This window comes from Artibeus jamaicensis, unplaced genomic scaffold, assembly GCF_021234435.1.
Source record: "Artibeus jamaicensis isolate MK-2021 breed Jamaican fruit bat unplaced genomic scaffold, CSHL_Jam_final contig_426, whole genome shotgun sequence".
Lineage (NCBI taxonomy): Eukaryota > Metazoa > Chordata > Mammalia > Chiroptera > Phyllostomidae > Artibeus > Artibeus jamaicensis.
Genome location: NW_026521826.1, coordinates 4,696,259 through 4,718,044, shown reverse-complemented (window position 1 = coordinate 4,718,044; position 21,786 = coordinate 4,696,259). Strand labels below are relative to the sequence as shown.

Here is a 21,786-nt window from a genome sequence, read left to right as displayed (position 1 = left end):
CAGCGTTTGTGCTCGCAGCTTAGGTGGTTTAGCTGCGCCCGCTGGATGAGGGTTCGTCTGAGAGGGAAATTAGCTTAAAGCCGGGCGACATGGACGTTCTGAAGTCGGAGATCCTCCGGAAGCGGCAGCTGGTGGAGGACCGGAACCTCTTGGTGGTGAGGAGTCTGTGGTCGAGGGCGCAGTGTTGCCCAGTGTTCGGAGAGAGGGGAGGTTGGGCCGAGTGAACGGTACTGACAGGACTCCGGCGGGGGTGGGGCTTAACCAGAGGGGTCCTCGCCTATCCTGGAGCGGCCCCTACAGGTCCACCGGTGAGCCTTTTTACTCGGGAGCTTTAGGGAGCGTGTGGGGGATGTCCAGAAAAAGCCAAGATTTTGGCAAGATTTCGCTTAGCTGCCCTTTAAATTCTCTCGCAGTTTCTGTACCTGCTCCTTATACTCACCCTCATTTGTAGGTAGTCTTCGGAATTCTGCTCCAATTCTTGCGGTCGTTACGTTTGTGGGTTTACTAAGGGTTTGTACCCAGCTGAAGCAAAGAGGAAAGGCCGATTTAGGATTAGTATTTAATTTTGATTTCTTCCTCCTGGTAAAAAAATTTTTTTAAATTACATCCCTTCTCTCCTCCTTAACACACATAGAAAAGTCTGTTGGTCAGCTCTTCACTGATAGGAAGGCTAAAATTGTGTTGGAAAAATGGAGAAAAGGAGAAATAATTGCGTGCTTTAGGAACTTCTTTAGGTTGATCTCCATTATTGTAGTGCATAACAATAACTTAGATGACCGGTTCTCAAAGCTTTTGCTGTGAGGACCCCACTAACGCTTCCAAGTTCCAGAATATCCCAAAGGGCTTTATCAGCATTTACTGTGTTAGAAGTTAAGCTGAGAATCTTAAAAAAATATTTATATATTGTACTAATTCATTGATTACACTGAATTATGCCCATCTTCCAAATGTGGATATATTTCAGTCCACCAAGTTTTAAACTTTTCATTTAATGTCACGAGTAACTTTATGGGAAGTATCTGTAAGTATCAAGACATTGTCAGGCTCGTGGGGAGCCAGATCTGAGATCGCCACAATTTAATTTTCGCTTGAAAGCTGGCATTTTTATCATAGACAGCAAGTACTATCAATTGTTTTCTGGAAGTGACAAGTTCACCTTGTTCACTTTTGGGAAGTCTAAGTCTTAATAACTATAGTGTGTAGGTATTCTTTGATGTAAATATAATATTCCATGAAAAAAAAAGCCGCCAGTTTAGCTTGTAACTTAATCGCACAAGTGCTTTCCTTCCAGACAGTCATCATATTTTGGTATAAAGGAGAAGTGCTGTGTGGATGCTTTCCAAGGCTCAGGAGACTTACCCTTGCTTTTCATCCTTAGTACTAAAGTCCAAGAGCATACAGGCAAATAGTACCTTAGTGTTGAAAAGATGTTTGATCTTACAGACCCTCGAAAAGGATCTCAAGGATCCTGGGTGTCTTGGGACCACACTTTGAGAACATTTGCTCAGGTCTTTGGTTGTGATGTGAGATTAATGTCTATGATGTAGTGTGAGTGAGTTGGTATTAATTGGTGGATGGTTGATTTAATAATCAATGAAATGTTAAAAATAATTAGCAAACTGGAGCTCATTACATAGAATATTATTTAGCAGATAAAGGGGGAAAGCATGTCCATATCTCAGCTTAATACTTTATCTCTGCTTCAGGGACCCTTTTTCTTCAGATGAGTGATTTGAGAGTATTTGAAAAGGTAATGTAGGTATTAGAATGCGTAGTTGGTGTTAGGAGGGCCAGGGTATAGAAATCTAAATGCCTTAGAGGGAAAATTGAATCGTGGAAAGCTGAGCTCTCTCCACGTCCATAATGTGTGACTTTGCATAATCATGTAGGTGAGTGCTCTTGAATAATAGAGGCATACCTCATTGTAATGTGCTTCGCTTTATTGCTCTTCACAGATATCACATTTTTCAATTAGCAATAATCTCGCCTCAGATAAACCTCACGGGCTATGATACTGCCACTGCGCAAAGCTAGATATCACATTTTTTACAAATTTAAGGCAAGACCCTCCACCAGCAAAAAAGTTATAACTTGCTTTATTGAGACAATCACTTTTTTTGTGATGGTCTGGAGCAAACAGGCAATATTTCCACCTGTGTAGGAGAATATGAGTCACTGGACATCTTTTGTTTTTGTATGTGTGGGGATGCACTGTTTTGATTTACAGTGGTATACAAGCAGTTGCTTTATAGACCTTTATCTTTCTGCATCATAGTGTCAGTAACTCAATAACTTTAATACTTTTTCACTGCTGTAGCCACAGGAAGAAATAAATTTTAATATTGTGTCCTAACATTTATATGAAAATAGTTTCATGAAACAGTTCTTCCTTACCTATGTTATTCTTCTATTTATTTTATTATTTTAACCAATTTTGTTTAAATGCTGGTTGCAGATCCCTGAATTGTTTTTCATTGCCGTATCTTTAGCTGGGAAACCCCCCATTTCTGTATATTGTTCTTCCAGAAGAGTATCTCATCCTGGCAATTTCAAGCAGTTTCCCAGCTTTTAATCCTTAGTGTGATAGTTGGAATAGTAAGTTACCTTGTGAGCGCCCCTTTGTGAAACTGGAGAAGCTGCTAAGAGAAGCCTCCTAACACCTGTACTGAAATGTTCTGCCTGGCGTAACTATGAGGTACTGAAATGCCAATGCAAATGTTGTCGCACATGGCGATATTTCATTTCTTTTTATGGCTAAGGAGTATTGCATTGTATATGTGTCCCACATCTTTAACCAGTCAGCTAGTGAAGGACACTAGTTGTTTCCATGTCTTGGCTATTGTGAATAATTGTTGCAGTGAACATAGGGGTGCATATATTTGTGTGAATAAATGTTTTCAAAATTTTCAGGTAGGTACCTAGGAGAGGGGCTGCTGGATCATATGTTAACTCTATTCTTAATTTTTTGAGGAGCCTCTGTGCTGTTTTCCCTAGTGGCTGTACCCGTTTACATTCTCAGCAGCAGTGAATGAGGGTTCCTTTTTCTCCATACCCTCTCCAACATTTACTATTTGTCTTGTTAGTACCACCTGTTCTAATGGGTGAGGTGGGACCTCATTGTAGTTTTGAATTGCATTTCCCTGATAGCTAGTGAAATTGAGCATCCTGTCATATATCTGTTACGTATTCTTGGGAGAAGTGTCTGTCTGCTCATGCCCTCTGACCATTTTTTAAATGAGTATTAGTTTGTTTGGTGTTCAGCTGTATGAGTTCTTTATATATTTTAGATATTAACCCCCTGTCGGAGCTGTTGTTTTTAAATGTCTTCTCCCATTCAATGGTTCCTTTTTTGTTTTGTTGGCAGTTTCTTTTGCTGTGCAGCTTTTTAGTGTGAAATAGTCCCATCATTTATTTTTGGCTTTATTTCCCTTGCCTTTAGAGTCATAAAATTTTCTCTTCTATATAATTTATTGTTTCAGGGTTTATAGATAGGTCTTTGATCCAGGTGATAGGCTTTTTTAGAAGCTTTGCCAGGAGGCATTCACTAGCCTAAGCAGTTGCTGTTTTAAGTATCACAAGTAGAACCTGAGACACCACTTAAAAGGACCAAAGATGTAGCAGCTCTTCTGGAACAGCAACCCTAAGGCACAAGTGTTTTACAGCTGCAGTTAGGAAAATGAAAACAATTTACTTATCTTATGCATTTCAAATTGTGTCGCAGGTGTTGGTATACTTTACCTCTAAACAATTTGGTGTGTATGTCATTAACTAGTGTTTGGTGTTTACACTTTTTTTGTATGTATGCAAAAAATTTATAATGAAGAAGTACAGAAATCATAAATGTGCCATTAATTAATTTTGACAGATGCAGCTGTCTGTGCAAACTCAGTCTGCATTGAGTATATTGCAGTATATTACCCTCTACCACCTTCAATCAGTCACCTTCAGAAGCAACCATTGTTATGTGTTCTTTCTACTGCATTTAGTTTTGTCTGCTGTAGAACCTCATATAAATGGGATCATACTATGTACTTTTATGTGCCACTTTGTTTAATTAGAATAATGTTTTGAGTTTTCTTCATGTTGTATGCATCAGTTTTTTATTCTTTTTATTGTCAAGTAGTATCTGTTGTGTTTAAATATCCAATTTGTTAATCCATTCTACCAATCTGATGTGCTGTTAGGATCAACTTGCTGTGAGCCTTTTTGTACAAGTCTTAGATTTTTTACCTCTCTTGGGAAAATGCCAGGGAGTAGAATTGAGAGGTCATAGAATACTTATATGTCTAGTTTTATAAAAAGCAAGTGGATCCTTTCCCAAAGTGGTTGGACTACGTTACACATTCACCACTAAAGCAAGAGAGTTCAGATGCCTTACATTGTTTTAAAGATTTGTCAGTCTTTTTAATTCCAACCATGCTGGTAGATATGTTGATACCTCATTGTGATTTTAATTCACATCTTCCTCATAGTTAATAACATTGAGTACTTTTCATGTGTTATTTTTTAAACCATCTTTTGTTAGGTGTCTGTTAAAATTGCTTGCATATTTTTCAGTTTGGTTGGGTTTTTTTCTTCTTGATTTGGAGGAATTCTTTCTATACCAGGTATATGTTTTATGAATCTTTTCTCCCAGACTGTAGGTTTTCTGTGTATTTTCTTAGAGGAAATGCTTTTCAATTTTTTATGGTTAGTATTGTCTGTGTTCTCTCTGGGAATATAAAGTAGTATAATGTATTGCAGAACAGATTGGCAGTTTCTTAAAATATAAACATCACCTGCTTTATGGATCAAGCCATTCAGCTTCTTAACATTTACTCAGAAGAGTAACATATTCTCTTATATTGTCTTCCAAAATCTTTATGGTTTTATATGAAGAGTTCTTAACATTTGTAATCAATATTTTTTCATGAGAAGAGATAGGCATGTGGCTTATTGTTTTCTTTGTGGATACCCAGTTGTTTGAGCACCTTTTAGTGAACACTTTTCTTTCCCCTTTGGCTACTTTTGGTGCCATCAAAAAACAATGCAGCTGACCTTTGAACAGTGTGAAGGGAAGGGGCACTGACCTTCCGTGCATTAAAAAATTATTGTATCACTTTTGACTCCCCTGAAAGTGAATATTAATAGCTCACTGTTTACTGGAGGAAGCCTTGCCAATAATATAAACTGTCCACTGATACATATTTTGTATTTTATATGTATGATATACTGTATTCTTAATATAGAGTAAGCTAGAAAACAGATAATGTTATTAAGAGAATCACAAGGAAGAGAAAATACATTTACAGTATTTATTTAAAAAAATCCAAATAAGTGGACCCATACCATTTAAACCCATGTTGTTCAAGAATCGATGGTAATTGCTTGTGTGGCTGCATTCTGGGTGCTTTAGCCTGTTCCTGTAGCCTGCTCGTTGAGCCTCTGCCAGTGCCACACCAGCTTGATTGTTGTAGTGCTATTGTGAGTCAGGCAGTATAAATGCTACCACCATTACTAGTTTTTCTTTTTTCATTGTTTTTTTCTTCTCTTCCTCCTGATTCTCCTATTCTCCTTTATGATATGTTATAGTGGCTTTACTAAGGTATAATTGACATTCAGTAAACTGCACATATTTAGAGTGCAATTTGGTGAGTTTTGATACAGGTATACACCTGTGCGAGTGTTTCCACAGTGGAGTAGGTGAGCATGTCCACCTCACTCGAGTTTCGTTTTGCCCCTTTGCCATCCATCTTCTTACCTGTGTCTGCACCCCACCTCCACCCTGTTCGTAGGTGATCACTGATCTGCTTCCTATCACTTCAAATTGGTTTTCATATCCTAGACTTTTTTGTAAACATACTGATTCAGTGTGTTCTTTTTTTCATTTAGCCTGATAATTCTGAGATTCATTCATGTGGTTGTATGTCTCAAAAAAATCGCTGTTTTTGTTACTGAGCAGTCTTCTACCCTTATGTGGGTTTGGACTATTAAAATAAAGCTGCTATGAACACTGGTGTGTAGGTTTTTGTATACACATATCCTTTCTCTCATGTCAGTGCTTAGGAGTGGAATGAACGGTTGGATCTTACAGTAAGTTCATGTCTGACTTTATCTTCTGAAAGAGTTTTTGTAAGATTGTTGTTATTTCTGTTTATATGATCAAATGCTATGTATTTTATATTGCATATAATTAGTAAATGTTATTTATTTTATCATAAATAGCATTTACATAAATACATAGCATTCTCCCATGCTGGTGACTGCATTCTACCTGTGCAGGGTCGATTTTGATGTAGTTTTCTACTTTGGATGACATTACTGAAAAAACCTTTTTGTCTAGCTAACATTGTTCATTGATACTTTACAATGTTTTTACTTTGAAAAGCATTGTGTCTTTAAAATTTTGTTTGTATGTGCTACCATTTGGCTTACTAATTCAGACTCTTTAAGACTTATTTTTATTCTTCAGCAGATAGCGACCCTGCCACATGGTTTGTGGTATTGCAAGTGCTGCCTTGCTCTGCATGTCTAGGTCATGTTTGTTAGCTCTTCAGTGACTTTCTGTAGAGCTCTGATGATGTTTGCATTCCATTTATGTAGACAAAAGTCTTATCGTTACAGAAGAAATGGTTTAAATAGTGAATTGTTGACAATTATGGTTGATTTATTTTTAAGTTTTGATTTTTCTCTATTATTGTTGGCAGACATTTTAGGTCATATGGTAGAAAGGTTTCTGTACTTAAGAATTAGTGACCTTTCCTTTTATAATCCAGAAAGTACGTCTTGGACAGAGTCCAAGAATAACATATATAAAGAGCCATGTTTAGGTTCAGTCTTTAAAAGGAGAAGCACTGTTTATGTATACCCTTTGCAAATTGTTTTAAAAATATTCCAGGATGAAAGGCCCATTGGAAATGGTAGGTATTTTAGGAGAGAATCCAGAGAAATTTAACCTTCAGTTAATATGCTATCTTAAAATGCATACCAGCCACTTATATATTCTGTATTTAATTCTACTAACTTAGAGTTCAAAATTTTTGAATGTAGTTAGAAAGGAAACTAAATTTGTAAACTGATCCAACAAGTCCTAAAGTCTAATGGTGGCTCATTTTCTAGATCGCTCTTTAACTTTGGGCAAGTGATCTTACCTATAATGGGGTACATTATGATGCCTTGTTTTAAATTCCTACAATGTTAATTCTGTCATAAATACATCTACAGCACATTTACTGCAAACTGTATTTTCAGTGTACTTTATAAAATTATGCTTTTTTTATTGTTTAATTACAGGTGTCCTCATTTTCCCCCCATTACTTTCCGGTGCCTTATCAACCCTGCACCTTACATATTCAGTCTTCCCTCTATCCCCTGCCATAGTCTTTGTCCTTGGGGCCTTTATACGTGTTCCTTTACTTGATCCTCCCCCTTCTTTGCCCTGTTATGTCCATTTTGCCTCCCCTCTGACCACCGTTGATTCGTTCTTTATTTCCAAATCTCTGGTTCTCTTTTGCTCATTTGTTTGTTTTATTAATTAGGTTTCACTTACAGGTGAGGTCATATTGTATTAGTCTTTTATCGCCTGGCTTATTTTACTTACCATAATGCTCTCCAGTTCCATCCATGTTGTTGTGAAGGGTAGGAGTTCCTTCTTTCCTTCTGCTGCATAGTATTCCAGTGTGTAAATGTACCATAGTTTTTTTTAATCCACTCATTTACTGATGGGCACTTAGGCTACTTGCAGCACTTGGCCATTGTAAATAATGCTGCTATTACATTGGGGTGCATAGGTTCTTTTGAATTGGCGTTTCAGGATTTTGAGGTATAGTCCTAGCAGTGAGATCATTGGACTAAAAGCAGTTTTATCTTTAGTAGTTTGAGTAAATTCCTTCCTGTTTTTCACAGTGGCTGCACCAGTTTGCATTCCCACCAACAGTGTACCAGGGTTCCCTTTTCTCTACAACCTCTCCAGCACTAGTTGTTTGTTCATTTATTAATGATGGCCATTCTGATCAGTGCGAAGTGGTATCTCATTGTGGTTTTAATTTACATTTCTCTAATGACTAGTGATGTTGAGCATTTTTTCTTGTGTCTTTGAGCCCTCTGTATGTCCTCCTTGGAGAATTGTCTGTTCAGGTACTTTGCCCATTTTTTTTATTGGATTGCTTGTTTTCCTGGTGTGGAGTTGTGTGAGTTCTTTATATATTTTGGAGAACAAACCCTATTCCAGGTATCATTGGCAAACATTTTTCCCATAATGTCGGTTCCCTTTTTATTTTGCTGATGTTCTCTTTATCTGTGCATAAGCTTTTTAGTTTGATGTAGCCTCATTTGTTTATTCTTTCCTTTATGTCTTTTGTTTTAGGGGACATAGCGGTGAAAATACTGCTGTGTGGGATATCTGAAATTTTCCTGCCTGTGTTTTCCTCTAGGATTTTTCTGGTGCCATGCCTTATATTTATGTCTTATAACCATGTTGAGTTTATTTTTGTGTATGGTGTAAGTTGGTGGTCTAGTTTCATTTTTTTGCATGTATTTTTCTAGATCTTCCACCACCATTTATTGAAGAGGCTATTTTTACTTCATTTTATGTTCCTGCCCCCTTTGTTAAATATTAACTGGCTGTATTGACATGGGTTTATTTCTGGGCTCTCTATTCTGTTCCATTAGTCTTTGTGTCTGCTCTTACATGAGTACCAGACTGTTTTGATGACAGTGGCCTTGTGATATAGTTTGATATCAGCTATTGTGATTCCTCCTATTTGTCATTTTTTCTCAAAATTGCTGAGGCTTGGGGTTGTTTATGGTTCCATATAAATTTTTGAAGTATTTGCTCTCTATCTGTGAAATATGTCAGTGTCATTTAGATAGGGACTGTATTGAATGTGTAGGTTACTTTGGGTAGTATGGACATTTTGATGATGTTATTTCTTCCAATCAGTGAACATAGTATGTGCTTTCACTTATTTGTGTCTTTCCTAATTTCTTTTTTCAGCATTGTGGAGTTTTTTGAGTACAGGTCTTGTACCTCCTTGGTTAAGTTTATGCCTTAGTATTTTATTTTTCTTGTTGCTCTAGTAAATGGGGTTTCTCCCCTCTAATTTCTGTTTCCAATATTTCATTGTTGGTGTACCAAAATGCCTTGATTTCTGAATGTTGACTTTGTATCATGCTGTTTTGCCAAATTTATTTATTAGGTCTAGTAGATTTTTGGTGGAGTCTATAGGGTTTTCTATACACTATCATGTCATCTACAAATAGTGATAGCTTTACTGCCTCCTTTCTAACTTGGATGCCTTTTATTTCTTTTTCTTGTCTGATTGCTATGGCTAGGACTACCAATACTATGTTGAATAGAATTGTTGAAAGTGGACACACTTGTCTTGTGCCTAATCTTAGGGGGAAGGCTTTTAGTTTTTGCCTGTTGAGTATGATGTTGGCTGTAGGTTTCTCATATGTGGCTTTTATTATGCTTAGGTATGCTCTCTCTGTTCCTACTTTGCTGAGTGTTTTTACTGTAGTTGGATGCTATGCTTTATCAAATGCTTTTTTCGTGTTTGTTGATAAGATTATGTGATTTTTGTTTTTTGTATTGTTTATGTGGTGTATTGCATTTATTGATTTGCGTGTATTGTACCATCCTTGCATACTGGGATGAGTCCCACTTGATCATGGTGTATGATCTTCTTAATGTATTGCTGGATCTGGTTTTCTAATATTTTGTTGAGGATTTTAACATCTGTGTTCATCAACAATATTGGCCTTTAGTTTTTTTTCTTTTTTGTGTGTTTATCTGGTTTTGTAATTAGGATAATTTTGGTCTCATAAAAAGAGTTTGGAAGTTTTCCCTCTTCTTGGATTTTTTGGAATAGTTTGAGAGGAATCAGGGTTAGCTCTTCCCTAAACATTTGATAAAATTCTCTCGTGAAGCCATCCGGCCCAAAGGTTTTGTGATCCAGGAATGTTTTGATTACTACTTCAATGTCACTAGCTGTTACCAGTCTGTTCAGGCTTTTTGCTGCTTCTTGACTAAGTTTTAGAGGATTATATTTTTCTAGATATTTGTCCATTTCACCCAGGTTTTCAAATTTTTTGGCATATAGTTGTTCATAGTAATTTCTTACAATCATTTTTATTCCTGTGGCATTGGTTGTAGTTTTGCCTCTTTTCATTTCTGATGTTATATATTTGGGTCCTCTCTTTTTTCTTCATGTGTCTGGTTAAAGCCTCATCAATTTTGTTTATCTTTTCAAAGAACCAATTCCTGGATTTTTTGTTTCTTTGAATTGTTCTTTTAGTCTCTAGGTCATTTGATTCTGTATTGATATTATTTTTTTTCCTTATATTGGCTTTGGGTTTGTCTGTTATTGTTTCTCTAGTTTTTTTATATGTAGGGTTAGGTTATTTGAAATTTTTATATGCTTTTTAGGTATGCCTCTATTGCTATGAACCTTCCTCTCAGGGCTGCCTTCTCTGTGTCTCATAGTTTTTGTGTTGTGGTGTGTTCATTGTCATTTGTTTCCAGAAACTTTTTGATTTCTTCCTTGATCACATTGTTTTCCTATTCATTGTGTATTAACAGGTCATTCAGTCTCCACAAGTTTGAGTGTTTTCGAGTTTTTTCCTTGAGGCTGGTTTCTAGTTTCACACCATTGTGATCCAAGAAAACGCTTGATATGATTTTTTTCTTGAATTTGTTGAGACTTGTTTTGTGTTGTATCATGTAGACTGTCTTTGAAAATATTCCATGTGCATTTGAAAAGAATGTGTATTTTGCTTCTTTGGAGTGAAAGTTTCCATATATATCAGTTGAGCCCATTTGATCTAGTGTGTCGTCAGTGCCTTAGTGTCCTTGTTGATTATTTGTTTGGAAGATCTGTCCATTGTTGACAGTGGGGTGTTAAAATCTCCTACTTTAAGTATGTTGCTATCGATATCTTTTTTGATGTCCTCCAAGATTTCCCTTATATATTTGGATTGATCCTATGTTGGGTGCATATGTGTTTCCAATGTTTATAACTTCCTCATGGATTCTTCCCTTCAGAATTATGAAGTGACCTTCTTTGTCTCTTTTTACAGGCTTTGTTTTGAAATCTGTTTTGTCTGATATAAGTATTGCTACCCTAGTTTTTTTTCCCTGTCCATTTGCTTTGAATATTTTTTTCCAATCCTTCACTTTCAGTCTGTGTAGGTCTTTTGTTCTGAGTTGGGTCTCTTGGAGACAGCATGTATGTGGGTCATGTTTTCTTATCCATTTAGCTATCCTGTGTCCTTTGATTGCAGCATTTATCCATCCCATTTATATTTAGGGTTATTATTAATAGGTACTTATTTGTTGCTATTTTTCCTCTCTGTACTGTGTTCCTCTCTCACTCTCTTCCTTCATCATCTTAAAGCATTCCCTTTAGTATGTATTGCAGTGCTGGTATGGTGCAGGTGTACTATTTTAATCTTCTTTTGTCTGGGAAACTCTTTATTTAGCCTTCCATTTTAAATGACAGCATTGCTGGGTAGAGTAGCCTTGGTTATAGGCCTTTGGATATCATTACTTGTAATATTTCTTGCCATTCCCCTGTGGCTTGCGTGTCTGTGGAGAAATTAGCTGCTAGCCTTATCAGAGCTCCCATATATGTTACTATCTGTTTCTCCATTGCTGTCTTTAAGATTCTCTCTTTCTTTTACATTCCTTGCTCTAGGGGACATATCAGTAAAGAAGTTGCTGCGTGAAATATCTGAGATTTTCTTGCCAATGTTCTCCTCTAGGACTTTAATGGTGTTATGACTTACATTTAAGTCTTTTATCCACCTTGAATTTATTTTGGTGTATGGTGTAAGTCTGTGCTCAAGTTTCATTTTTTTGCATGTAGCTGTCCAGTTCTCCCAACACCATTTGTTGAAGAGGCTATCTTTACTCCATTTTATGTTACTGCCCCCCTTTGTCGAATATTAATTGACTGTAGAGAGTTGGGTTGATTTCTGGGCTCTCTGTTCTGTTCCATTGGTCTATGTGCCTGTTTTTATGCCAGTACCAGGCTGTTTTGATTACAGTGGCCTTGTAATACAGTTTGACATCAGGTATTGTGATCCCCCCTACTTTGTTCTTCTTTCTCAAAAGAGCAGCTGCTATTCGAGCTCGTTTATGGTTCCATATAAATTTTCGAAGTGTTTGTTCTATGTCTGTGAAATATGCCATTGGTACTTTAATAGGTATTGCATTGAATCTGTATATTGCTTTGGGTAGTATGGACATTTTGATAATGTTAATTCTTCCAATCCATGAACAAGGTATATGTTTCCATTTGTTTGTGTCTTCCTTGATTTCGTTCTTCAGGGCTGTGTAGTTTTCTGCATACAGGTTTTTTACCTCCTTGGTTAGGTTTATTCCCAGATATTTTATTTTTCTTTTTGCTATATCAAATGGGATTTTTCTCTTTATTTCTGCTTCTGCAAAACAAACAAGTAAGCAGAAAAAAAAAAAACCAAAAAACAAAGACACTGAAATAGAGAACAAGGGGATAGTGACCAGAGGGGAGAAGGAAGGGAAGTTAAGGGGAAAAAGGGGGAGGGATTTGGAGGAACAAATAGGAAGGACACAGGGACGAGAACTAAGGGGGAGGGAGGAAATGGGAGGGAGGTGGGGAGCAAGGGGCAGGGGAGGCTGGGATGGGAAAAATAGACAAAAAACTGTACTTGAAAAATAACTAAATAAAATTAAAAAATTAAAAAAAAAAAAACAAAAAAAAAAAAGAGAAAGAAAGAAGAAAAAAAAAAAAGATTCTCTCTTTCTGTTTAAAACTCGGCATTTTAATTATGATGTGTCTTGGAGTGGGCCTCTTTGGGTTCATCTTGACTGGGAACCTTTTTGCTTGCTGAACTTGCATGGCTTTTCCCCTCTCCAAGTTAGGGTAGTTTTCTCTAATTACTTTTGGAAACAGGTTTTCTATCCCTTGTCCACTTTTCTTCTCCTTCTGGTATTCCTATGATGTGAATATTGTTATGTTTAATGTTGAAGTTTCCTTAAACTATCCTCCTTCTTTCTGAGTCTCTCTTTGTTTTGTTGTTCTACCTGGGTATTTCTTTCTACCCTGTCTTCCAGTTCGCTGATTTGGTGCTCTGTTGCATTAAAAAAACACACACACACACAACTTTATTTCTTGAATTTGTTTCTTGAATTAAAATTCAAGACTTAAAAAAACTACAGCTTTATTTCACTGTGCTGGTCATATGTGTGTACTGTTCATATGTGTGTACTGTAGATATTATCAAATGTTATATACATTTGCTTAATACCAGATGTTTAGAAAAATGGCATTATGGAAATACTTGTGTTTGCATTAGTTTTGTAGATCTAAGCATTCTCTTATTTGGTGGTTTAACAAACTGTGCTTTAGAAATGAAATTTACATTTTCCTATTATTTTGACCATGTGTCAATTAATGCAAACAAAATGATATTTCTCTCTTTCTCCTTTCCCCCACAGTGGATATACATGCAAAACACATGAACAAAGAAGGTGGTTCAGTGCTTTTGACTCTGCCCTTTTAAAAAATTGGATATGGAACTAAAAAACCATAAAAGTTGCTATTTCAAAATGTATAATTCAGTAGAATTCATAAATGTACCAGTTAATAGGTCTTTTCACCTTTTAGCTATTATAAATAACACTTGAAATCTCCAAAATTCCTTCTTTGGATCATTGGCATTGAAACTCACCTTATTGCATTTTTTGCTAAGGTATGCTTATATAGGAATTTTTTTTTAAAACATGACATCAGGCAAACAAGTGCTATAAGTTTATATTTAGTTTGGATATTTGTGCAAATGTCAGTGTAGTCCCAGTAACAAGTCAATTGTTCCAAAATCTAAAATATTAGTACTAAACAACACATTGTTATGCTCCTCTCATTTGGAATTATTTCAGTGAAATCTGTCATGACTGATAACAACTTTACTTTTTCTGACTTTAGTGCTTTATTTACAAGAGCCAAGACATGGGAAATAAATTGTGTTTATTGATGAATGAATTGGTAAAGAGCATGGGATACACACACATATAATATATGGAATATTATTAATCCATAAAAAGAAGGAAATTCTGCCTTTTGCAACAACATGGTTGGATCTTGAGGGCATTTTGCTAAGTGAGGCATGTCAGATGGAGAAAGACAAATACTGCACTGTCTCACTTATATGTGGAGTCTGAAGAGACAAACTGAACTCACAGATACAGAAAACAATGATGGCCAGATGGGGGTGTGAGAATGGGCAAAATGGGAGAAGGTGGTCAAGAGGTACGGACTTCCAGCTATAAGATAAGCAAGTCCTACCACACGCTGATGTTTCTCTCTCTCTCTCTTTCTCTCCCTTCCACTCTTATCTAGAAATAAATAAAAATCTTAAATAAAAAAAGATAAGTCCTGGGGATGTAATATACAGCATGGTGACTGTAGTTAATCCTACTGTACTGTACACAGCAGGTTCTCATATAACATCCTTTTATTCACCATTCCATTACAATGTGGATGAGTTGCAATAGGAACTTAACTCTTATGTTAATTGGCCTATGGTAAAATTGGTTTCATTATATGTCACTTTGCTTAAAGTTGCAGAACTGATCAGTTATAAGTGAGGGTTTGCTTCGTTTGAAAATAGCTTAAAAAAAAGAAAGAAAACAAGAGAGAAAATTGCTAAGACAGCCAATCATAAAAGTTCTCATTAAAAAAAAAAGTACTCTAACTCTGGCATAATGGATGTTAACTGATGTGTGGAAGTCACTTCACAGTATATACATTTATCAAATCATTATGTTGTACACCTTGGACTAATACAGTGTTGTATGTCAATTATATCAATAAAACTGGGAAGAATTTTACATTGTAGTAGTCAAAGTTCTAAGTGACTTTATATGGTCTTAGAATGGAAAAACTTTCTAAGCATTACATAAAGTTGGAAAACAATAGCACTGACACAGAAAAGTTAAAATTTCTGTATATAAAAATGTAAGTACAGTTAAAAAGGAAATTACTAGAAAAAATACATGTACAGTTGTGCACTGCTTAATGACAAGGATACATTCTGAGAAATGAATTGTTGCCAGTTTTGTCATGAGAATATCACAGAGTGTAGTCACACAAATCTAGGTGGTAGAGCCTAGTACACACACACCCAGACTATATGGTGTAGTTTATTGCTCCTAGGCTACAAGCCTCTAGAGCAGGTGTCCCCAAACCCCCATTATCAGTCTGAGGCTTGTTAGATACCATGAGTGAAGTTTGGATGAGTTCCCCTACCACTACCTCCTCAGTCCACAGCAGGAGGTGAGCAGCTGGCAAGCAAGGGAAACTTGCATGAGCTCCACCTTCTGATTCCCCATGGCCCCTGCTTCGTAGAAAACTTGTTTTCCATGAAACTAGTCCATGGTGCCAGGATGGTTGGGACTGCTGCTGTAGAGCATGTTATTGTATAAAACATCATGAGATTAAATCAAGTACAACAAAACAATGTAATCAAGAGATGCCATAAACGGGAGATGTGTGATGCTGCTGCTTTACACTCAGCTTTTTTGTAAGTAGACAGAATACACTCCAAAGTAACAATAAAAGGTATAGTAGAGTAAATACATCAGCCAGTACTATAGTCATTTATTACCATTATCAAGTATTGATATTATGTACTATAGGTAATATTATGTGCTCTACTTAATTCCTAAAATTTTTCAATTTTAGTCGACAGTATTATTTTGTATTGGTTCCAGGTGTACAGCTTAGTGGTTAGGCAACTATGTGATCTACAAAGTGATCCCCAGATAATTCAAGACCCACTTGGCACCATAGGTAGTTGTGAAAATATGCTTGGCTGTTATTTTATATAACGAGCAGTGCAGTAGGTTTGTTGACACCGGCATCACCACACATACCTGAGTAGCACACTGGGCTACTGTGTAAGGGAGGTCACAATGTCACTAGACAACAGGACTTTTTCAGCCTTATGGGACCACCAAGGTCGTTATGGTTGATCCATCTTGACTGGAATGTTGGGATGGAGCATGTGACTCTATGTGGCTAAGAGTTTATACCACTCTCCTCCCTCAGCGGGAAACTAGACAGCAGACTTAGACTATAGCAGGAAGAGCTCTCTATGCTGTAGTTTACTTTCTGGAAATTGAGAATAAGGAAAATGCATGTAAGGAGCTCAGTGTGGCTCTGCACTTGAAGTTTCCAGTAAAAGTGGTTTTAGTCACTACTGTGCGTGTGTGTGCACACGCACGAGTGCATCTGCACAAACCAGCTCTCCCAGTTTGCCCAGCATCCCAGGAAACTGCTCTGTTGGCAAATCGGGATGGCTGGTCACCCTCCTGTGTACATGCACAGCAAAGGACCTGGAAGAGTGGGCACCAGCGCTCTAACAGGACTTAATTCTCAGAAGGAGTGGTTACAGATTCTTTTAATTTAATCTGTTATGCTGAGTTGTATACTCTAATGTTTTTCCATAAGTGTATGTGTTGGTTTTAGGATCAGAAGAAAACCAAAACCACATTTCTTCCAAACTGACATTTTTAAACACTTGAGTATAGCCTCTAGAGCTATTCATAGCTGTGAAACTGTGAAATGATTTCCAAAGTATACACTGAGTCAAATGTTAGCATGGAAAACACAGTATCAGTGGTTTAATTAAAGGCAGGTTATGAAGTGTATTAGTATGCAGTGTTTTTAGTGCTAATTGTCTGAGTGCCACTTTCGTGTTCACAGTAACACCTGTCTCGTTGGGTACTCAGGGGCCAATGAGATGATCTGTGTTAAAATCCCCAGCACTGGGTCAGCACTAGTTCTCCTCTGCTGTTCTATGACAGGTGGACCTCTGTGCTCAACTATCACCACTAGTTTCTGCAACGCTTTTGCTCCACGGAGGGAGAGAGTGTAAGTCGGAAGGGTTACTAATTCCTCAAAACCCACTCATCACAGGTAAAGTCATTTCCCGATCCTGCCATGTAAGCCATTGATTTGGCTTTAATGACCCAATGACACTTTGAGAACCACATTCAGGTTGTCAGTCAAAGCTGTACTCACCATCAAGGTCCTGAAATTAAAACTAGCTTTGCCCATCCAAGCTGCTTTTCCTTATTGAATGACTGGTCTTGGCTCATGCTTTACAACTTCCTAAATCTTGTCAAACAAGCAACAGTGGCCTTAGGGAACCCCAGGCCCAGAACTAGCAGCAGCCAGCCTAGATTCACAGCTTGGCTCTGGCTAGAAATCTCCAAGCCCAGCATAAGTAGCAGCCATCTCAGATTGCTTTATACCTCAGGCATGGTGGCCCCAGTCCAAACATGTGGGGGCTGACATTGGCCTGTACCACCCTGGAAAACCCAGGGCCAGCACATGCAGTGGACAGCTATAGACCATGTCTGAGTACCAGCACCCTGTTCCTGCACAGTTGATCGTCCACTGGGGGTGGAGTTGGTGGTAAGAGGTCACAACCAATCCTTGCAGCTGGTTGCCCTAGGTAATTCCCTCCCATTCATCAGGAAACAGCAACCAGGTTCAACTACAAGAGGAGGGTGTACTCAGCCCACACAAAGGTCACACCTCTAGTACCCAGCTTGGGTGATAGGGCAGGCTATGCTCCTGGGACCTACAGGACACCTACTACATTAGGCCGTCCTACCAAGACGGAGTCATAGCAATTCTACCTAATACATGGAAACAAATACAGGGAGGCTGCTATAGTGAGGAGACAAAGAAACATGGCTCACATGAAGAACCAATCAACTCTCCAGAAAAAGAGCTAAACAAAATAGAGATAAGCAATCCACCAGACACAGAGTTCAAAACACTGGTTATAAGGTTGCTCAGGGATCTTAGTGAAGAACTCAACAGCATAAAAAAGATCACGTTCACAGAGATAGATACATATTTCCCACTATTCTAATCTTCATTAGAAAGATGGAATTTTAAAATAGACAAAAAACTGTACTTGAAAAATAACTAAATAAAATTTTTAAAAAAAGGAAAAAAAATAAAAAGAGATACACAGCTCCAAATAAAGGGAAAACTTCCGTCTTTTTCACATGCACACACAAAAAAAAGATGGAATTTTATCATAGGTGATAAGTACTGTTATTGTTTTTCTTGAAGTGACAGGCTTGCTTAGTTCAGTTTTGAGAGATTGTCCAGTGTGCAAGCCCGAGGAATCAATTGCACAAGTGCTTTTTTTTTTTTTTGAGACAATGATCCCACTTCATTATGGAGCAGAAGTGCTTTGTATCTTTCATTATTTATTTCATCTTACCAAATATTTAAAGACTCTGTACTCAGGGGTCTAGATTTGGTTAAACTGTACTTTATCAAGACAGGAGAAACCGGCCTGTGTATTTTCCTGCAAGTGTGTCGTGCTGAGGAGCACAGTGACCACCGCTGCACAAATGACATACTGAGCCTTCATTCATGCTCAGATTCCAGTAGTTTTCTTCAGCATTGCTTTAGTGCCGTTAGTGCAAGTGTGTGCCAGTTGAAAAGAAGCACATAAAATTGTTATTAGTGTTACTATGAAAATGAATTAGACCTTGGTAGAATCCCTGAAAAGGTCTAAGAGCCCTCAGAAGTCCATGAACCTCATTTTGAGAATTGTTATTCCAGGCTTAAGATTTTGTCTAGTGTGTTCAATGAAATTGAGACGTGAAAGTAAAAGATATCATAGTTATAGATCACACCATAGACTGGTCTGGACAGTCCTTTTACTTACCATCTGTCTGCTTTTTCTGAGAGGACACCATATGTGTTTGTCAACTTATTTATTTGAGACATGACCTGCTCCCAACTACCTGCTACATACGCAAAAGGAGTAATTTATGATGCTGAAATAACATTTTGGGGGTGAAGAACTGTAGCTTGGAATGCTGGACAGTACAGAGGATTTAAGGACCAGAGTTCTACTCCTGCCTATGTTACTCACCAGGCTTACTAAGTTCTGGGCATGTTACTTGACCTTTCTAATCCTCAGGCTTCTCACCTCTACGATGGGGTGAATATTATGTGCTCCCACCTTTCTCAGGGTAGTTTTGATATTCAGGTGCTACCATCAGTTCCTTACCCCAGGTAACAGCTTCTCCATCTTTACATCTCTTAAACTATGCTTGGTGTGTGGTGGATGTTTATCGAGTTAATGAATTAACTTAAAAAATTTAATTATGAAAGTTTTAAACATACACAAAAACCCGAATTGTGTAAGGAGCCCCTGTCTATCCCTAATACATCTGTAACTCTAGAAAATCAGAATGTTCTCATGTAAACAAAATGACACCCAACATTAAACTTTGGTTCTTAAGGGTGTGATATGGTCCTTTCACAGTTGGTTATGTTCAATTGAGTTGAAATACAGATGTGTGTATGTGTGTGTGTGTGTGTGTGTGTGTGTGTGTGTGTGTTTACAGTTTCTTAGCTCAAATCAGATCCACACAAAGTGCAGTCATTGCATTTGTTTATTATGACTCTAGGTTTCTTTTAATTCCCCCAGCTTCACCCCTTTTTGATGCCATTGCCTTGTTGGAGAAATGGGCCAGTTTTGTAAAATTTTCCAGTGTTTGTTTCCCTGCGGCATTACTTAGCTTATTCCTTTATTTCCTGCATTTCTGGTAAACTGGAAGTTAGACCTAAGTGTTTGCTTTGGTTCAAGCTACCCTTTGGCAAGCATGCTGTATCAGCGGCGCTGTGTACTTCCTACATGTCACATAGGAGGTACATGATGTTTTCTCGATGCCTGGCTTGATCAGTGGATTCAAGTACAGGCAGCATGGTCTTCCCATTGCTCGCCATGAACCTCTCCAGTAATGATCCTAGCATCCATTGGTGGTCATTGCCCGAGCGAACGAACTTTGGATTCTGAGGTGCTAAATACCTGAATAGGGGTGGTATTGATGTACTATTATAATTACTAATAATAAGTAGGGCACTATCTTTATTTGAGCAAAGTCATCAATGAAGTAAGAGCTGTATGTAGTACCAAGCCTCCAAATTAGGGGCTGAGACTTAATAGTGAGGAGAATTTTATATATGGTATTAGAAAGAACTAACTTTTTTCCCCTCCTCACAGTAGACTTAGAGCTTGTCTCTTAACATCGAGTCACATTAAAACAAATGCCTTTAAACTGTCTTTAGTTTGTTTTGTTTATCCTCACCTGAAGAAATATTTTCATTGCTTTTAGAGAGAGAAAGGGAATGAGAGAGAGTTTAGAGAGAGAGGAAGGGGGAGAGAAAGAGAGGGAGAGGAACATTGATGTGAGAGAGATACACTGACTGGTTGCCTCTTGTATAACTCAACCGGGAATTGAGCCTGTGGCCTTTTGGTTTTGAGAAGTACACCCAACCAATTGAGCCACACCTCTTTTTAATAAAAAGACTCTCGGAAACCTTCTATGTCTAGATTACTTTGAGACTTGATTGATACAATTTTTAGAATTCATAAAATAGTTAGTTGATACAGTAAGATTCCAGATGATGGACAGCCCGGGACCCTCTCTTGGAGCTCTCTTGATAGCGAGATTTAAGGTGTTAGCTATAAATACCATAATTTTTGTTTCATTACTTCTGTTAGACATAAATGATTAAAGCATTCTGTTTTGTGTGGTTCATAATAAATCCACTTTTACAGATTATCATTGAACTCAAATGTTGGGAAATGAAATCAAAACAGGGTGCACATTTGGAAAATATTGTTGGTTATTTTTCTTTGCTCTTGAATTTGCCTGTTAAAATGATACTGCAAGAAGAAGATGTACAATACTTCAAATTTAGATTAGGGATCAAGGACAGGTGGCATGCTCAGGAAATCAATATGCTCTCTAAGGAACCAAAAATACTTTGCCAATTTCTTGAAAAAATGAAGGATTGTTTTCAAGTTCTTGACTAAAGGACATGAACTTTTACTTAAGGATATATTATTAACTTCTTTCATTCTTCTATAGGAAAATAAAAAATATTTCAAGCGTAGTGAACTTTCAAAAAAAGAAGAGGAAGCGTATTTTGAAAGATGTGGCTATAAGGTAGGAATTTCTGCTTTTGTGTTAAATTGTCTATTTCTAAGTTTAAATTTGTACAGCTGTTGTTAAAGTGACAAAATTATTGATCTCTGTTCAATTTATCAATGTTATACATTAGCCTGTAAGTGAGAAGCCATCTGGAGAGGTATGAGTTCTGGTTTTCTTTTTCTTTTTTAACTTGAGTTCAGGAAAACGCATGCATGACTTTTGGCTTGGAATGGTTTGGCCTTCTGTGGACAGCATGGATTGGCTTGAGATCAGAGCCTGATTTTTGTTTTTTTAAATTGAGTCTTGAATCTTATGCTCCCTCATTTTCATCTCCCCACCACTCCTCTCCTCACCTCTCCCAATAAAAGTCATTTTTAAAGGGCTAAAAACATTTTATTCCTTCAACAACCATGGTGTTAGCAGTGGTATTTTCCCCGATTCCTCTTGAATATTTAAGCCAATGCCTTTATGTTTGCATTGTTAACAGTTCCTTTTGGCTCTAAGTACCCCTGCCTGAACTATAGCGCCATGTAACATTTATATTCTTTTTCATAATAAGAAACCACATTTCAAATATTATCCAGTCTCTTGGATAGAAAATGTAATATTGAAATATTTGTTAGGAACCAATGAGTTGTCTGGAAGACTGTGTATTTTAGAAGCATGACTGAAAGTATCTTTGAGATTACCTAGTTGAATAACATATTGGGTTTTTTATTGGGAGGGGTTAATGGTTATGAGGTGAAGTTATAGTTAAATTATTTAAAAAAGACTACTTTAGTAAT

The 21,786-nt window shown here is 37.3% G+C and overlaps 1 protein-coding gene and 1 pseudogene across 3 annotated transcripts in view; one reads left to right on the top strand and one right to left on the bottom strand.

Annotated features, from left to right (window-relative positions):
- Window positions 1–21,786, top strand: part of PRPF18 (pre-mRNA processing factor 18) — a 54,023-nt gene continuing 32,237 nt past the window's right edge. For 2 of the 3 annotated variants that reach the window (XM_053665811.1, XM_053665809.1), the window contains exons 1-3: window positions 1–155; window positions 20,939–21,016; window positions 21,132–21,158. In XM_053665811.1, the coding sequence (XP_053521786.1) occupies window positions 90–155; window positions 20,939–21,016; window positions 21,132–21,158 (171 nt within the window). In that variant the 5' untranslated portion in view covers window positions 1–89. The remainder of the gene's footprint in view (window positions 156–20,938; window positions 21,017–21,131; window positions 21,159–21,786) is intronic. The other variant, XM_037155200.2, reaches the window with a different exon arrangement.
- LOC119056703 (uncharacterized) lies at window positions 1,957–2,032 on the bottom strand (annotated as a pseudogene).